The sequence below is a fragment of the Austrofundulus limnaeus genome, unplaced genomic scaffold, assembly GCF_001266775.1.
Source record: "Austrofundulus limnaeus strain Quisiro unplaced genomic scaffold, Austrofundulus_limnaeus-1.0 Scaffold19, whole genome shotgun sequence".
Classification (NCBI taxonomy): domain Eukaryota; kingdom Metazoa; phylum Chordata; class Actinopteri; order Cyprinodontiformes; family Rivulidae; genus Austrofundulus; species Austrofundulus limnaeus.
Genome location: NW_013952421.1, coordinates 2,565,111 through 2,569,275, shown reverse-complemented (window position 1 = coordinate 2,569,275; position 4,165 = coordinate 2,565,111). Strand labels below are relative to the sequence as shown.

The window sequence follows — 4,165 nt, the reverse complement described above, 5'->3', positions numbered from 1 at the left end:
TAGATGTATTTCCAATATTTACATTCACAGTTTTATTAAAATCTGTTAAATGTTTCATGARATATTTTGCTAACATTACACRCAAATTCACATATTAACGTGACTTTCTCTTCTGTGGCAAGTGCTAATTTGCTGAAGAAAATTAAAGTCGTTGCAATGCTAGTGTGCACTGACGTGTTTCCTCCTTCTGACTAAAATCTGAAGATTATGTATTTTTAGCTCAAAATTATGATCAACCCTGACAGGCGGAGCAACAATAATCCATAAAAGTGATCTGAGCCTGAGCAAGACAGGGATTATTTTAAGAGGTGTATCTAATGCCATTAGACCCCGGGCTCTTGGCACTGCGTCTGGGTTCTATATTACAGACCAAGGCAGGTGCACGAAAGAGGAGGCAAACCTAAAAATATCTGTGAGTATCTTCGAGCAAACTAGAAGACACTTCTCAGTCCTCAGAGATGTTTTAACATTTCAACAAGTTRTTGCTTTAAAACAAATTAAAGTCCAGAAATTTCACATGAAAACCATCTCATCTTTTTTGATACATGCTAAAACAAAGTGACCTAATGGATAACATGAAACATTTTTCCCCTGTCTGCTTGTAAAGCAGTTAACATTTCTCAAATAGGAAGAAGATTAGAGACTCGTCAGCTCTAATTAGGGTTTAAACCCATCCTGTCTGGATGCTGGTCTTCCACAGCATCCTGACAGATCAGATGTCCCAGTCACAGTTTGGGGCTGGGTAATCTGATACATTATCAGGTAAACACTTGGCTGCATTTGGACCCTTCCTCCGGCCTGTGGGAATGAACAATGCCTTTAGGACTTTAAAGAAAACATGTCTTCTTAATCAGGGGCAGTCCCAGARTGTTTGCTAAGGGGTGGCCCCCTGGGGGACACTGATCATTTTGGGTCAAGTTTTTTTTACTCTGTTTTCATTTAAAGGTTGTTTAAAAAACTCTGCAATGTTGGAGTTAGGGAATAACCTCTGATATAGTCTCATTTATTTAGCTTATTATTGATATCACTGATTGAAAACAGCACTGTTTCTGTCCTCTCCTCTTTAATTTTAAACAAAACCATTTCTTGAAAAAAACGCATATCAATAACCACTCTGTGTACCAAAGATTTAAACAAAAATATCCTGTGATCTGTTACTGTGTGCTGGGAATAACTCTCACATTAAATATGAGCTCACTATCTGTAATACTGACAACGTCACAGCCATGTACTGTATGTGTTTGCAAAAGTTGACATACTGTGTACATTTTAAATCAAATTAATGCCAAAAGTTGTTTAGTTGTAGGTGCACATTCAACGATTACTTTCTGAAAGTTTCATTAAAATTCATTCTGTTGTGCAAATTATTTGCTAGAAGACAAGCAAAAATTAGAAAAACACGAGTGATGACGTAATCACTCGTCTTCATGAAAGGCAGGCTGTAAGATTGTGTACAATAAACAGCATGGCTTGGGGTGGRCAGTAGGTGGATCCAGAAAATTTATGGGATGGGGCATTGCCCCCACTGGTCCCCCGTTGATGGCACCCTAGCATACAAATACTTTTTTTTGTTTTCCCCTTGAAGATCTGTTTAAAAGATCTCAGACACCAGTGGCAGGAAAAAACATCCTTAAAACTTGGTCCCATCTGTTCAAGTTAAAGAATGCTAAATTTCCATCAAAAGACCAAAAAAAATGTTTGAAATAAACTTAAACTAACTTTGATACTTTAAAAAGTACAAACTTAAAATAAAAGGGGGAACTTTTAAGTAATAAAAAGTCAAGGAAAAAGTGTAAAACGTGTTCATTCAGTAAGATTTATTAACTAAAGAGCATCTGCTACACCATTATAAAGCCTTTCATGGGAGCCTCCCTGCTTGTCACTCCCCATATAAAGGCGTATCAAAAGTCAAATGTTTGGGAACTACGAATCCCTGAGCAGCTCCTTAAAAAAAGCCCCGAGCACCCACATGTTCCTCCTCCCCGAAGGATTGAATGTCCAGAGGAATCCTGTCACCCCCCTCTTGAAAGTACATATTTGACAGGACAGAGTCAGGCAGAGCCCGCAGTCCAGCTCAGCCTTCCGTCAGGCACAGACTCTCTCCTCCCCCCATCCTCTCTCAGTCTCGCTCCTTTGCCTCTCCCGTTGGACGTTTTGTCGGCGCTGCCCAACAGCAACAAGCAGCCATGGATGCCATCAAGAAGAAGATGCAGATGCTCAAGCTCGACAAGGAGAATGCCTTGGACAGAGCTGAGCAGGCAGAGTCAGACAAGAAAGCAGCAGAGGACAGAAGCAAACAGGTCGGATATTTTTTCTCTTTTTTCTTTCTTTCTTTGATGGAAAACAGTAGGAATGTGTAGAAAAGGCAGCTGTAAATGTAACCGGATCGCCACCTCCGATTATTTTTCATGGATACTCCAAATTAAGGACTCAGTTATTAACTYTTTATTCTGCAGTGTTTCATTTCATTTAATTTACATTTTTTTGTGTTAAAAACTGTATATCTTGGTAATGCTTTGTTTAACTTTTAAACATGTCTTTGCATGCATGTGTAGTTAGAGGACGATATAAGAGAGTTGGAAAAGAAATTGCGCGTAACGGAAGACGAGAGAGATAGAGTTTTTGAGGAGTTCCAAACTGCCGAGGAAAAACTGTTGGGTGCCGAGGAGACCGCCACCAAGGTACCTGAACCTGAAGTGCATGATGAACTTTCCTAACTTCTCTCTTTTTTTCTCTCCCTCTCCCTGTTTCTGTCCTCTCTGGTCCTGTCCTGYGCYTTGTCTCTCTGTGCGCTCTGTGCGCCTTTGCGCACTCACGCCAACTCCATCTCTCCTCCGATCACCTCTGCAACTGTCCTGCACTGAAAATGCMCCCCCCCCCCCCCMAAAAAAAWGCATTATTACAAAAAAAAATAAAACTACCAGCTTGAGGACGACTTGGTGGCTCTGCAGAAGAAGCTGAAAGGAACCGAGGATGAGCTGGACAAGTACTCCGAGGCTCTTAAAGACGCCCAGGAGAAACTTGAGCTGGCTGAGAAGAAAGCCACCGATGTAAGTAAGGAATGGGGCTCACAAGTGGCACCATTTCCCCCACTTCCCACCACGCTGCTTCACACTTTCACTCTTTTCACTWATGGGACAGAAACGACAGTTCAACTCTCTTTCTGTTTTAATTTGCCTTCTTTAAGAAAAAGTATTTGCTTTAACCAATGWGGGTGCGTTTGGCTACTTGACCTTTGACTCCAAAATAACCAAACTTTGGCATTACTGTTGAACTGTCGTCTATGTTTCCTCAAGAATCACATGCACACTCACTTTGAAATTCAGCCCAAAGAAAGGCAAAAATAATTAAAACATGTAAGACAAGTCAATCATTTCAGCTCAACAATCCCACATGAGGCTATAGTTTAAAGGCCAAACTTCTCCTTGCATACCAAAAGACTAAAATATGCTCATGTAGATCTTTTTTCARAGGGGTAAGTAGAGCCTGCAGACTTCCCAGGAGCTCCCAGAGTCAGCGCCTGGATAAATATAGCCCACTGCTTTATATGGTCAGGACAGAGCTCACATCAGCCAGCTGCGCTCGTTTGCTTCTACCACAGACAAAAATACAGTTTCAACTCAATGTGTCCTTTGCAAGTTCAAGAAAAATACACACATTTTCCTTACTCATTCAAATTAAATGTATCATTTTTGTTCTTCGTTAATTTAGATGAAATTAAAAAAATGTTAGTGTAAAACAAATTTAAAGGGTCTGATAGGAGACAAAACAAACCTTGTATTCTAATAAATGCGCCACACAGCTTTAAGGGCAGCAGAGCTCCAAAGGTAAAAACAACAAGTTGTAATAATCCTTTAATTGGATTCCACTGAGGGAGGGAAGTCTGGCCAAAGTGTGTCAGAGTCGTGAGGTTTAACTCGTTTGCAGAAGGTGATGGTGGGGATTTTATAACAGAGGTTACTTTTATAATTTCACTTTAAAGTTTTAAAAAGAAAAATTTGAGCTTAGAACTGAAATAATCAAATAGTTAAACAGATTGTCAGCATTTTTAGTCCATTTGGCATCATAAACTAGGCGACTGTGATACCTGCAAGCCTCTACAAATAGAATAGAATAGAATAGAATAGAATAGAATAGAATAGAATAGAATAGAATAGAATAGAAT

At 39.8% G+C, this 4,165-nt stretch overlaps 1 protein-coding gene across 6 annotated transcripts in view; it reads left to right on the top strand.

Annotated features, from left to right (window-relative positions):
• The first annotated feature begins 2,062 nt into the window (after positions 1 to 2,062).
• Positions 2,063 to 4,165, top strand: part of tpm1 (tropomyosin 1 (alpha)) — a 13,005-nt gene continuing 10,902 nt past the window's right edge. For 2 of the 6 annotated variants that reach the window (XM_014003585.1, XM_014003588.1), the window contains exons 1-2: positions 2,071 to 2,300; positions 2,925 to 3,050. In XM_014003585.1, coding sequence (XP_013859039.1) covers positions 2,187 to 2,300; positions 2,925 to 3,050 — 240 coding nt within the window. In that variant the 5' untranslated portion in view covers positions 2,071 to 2,186. Of the gene's footprint in view, positions 2,301 to 2,555; positions 2,682 to 2,924; positions 3,051 to 4,165 lie in introns of all 6 variants that reach the window. The other 4 variants (XM_014003592.1, XM_014003591.1, XM_014003589.1 and 1 more) reach the window with 4 other exon arrangements.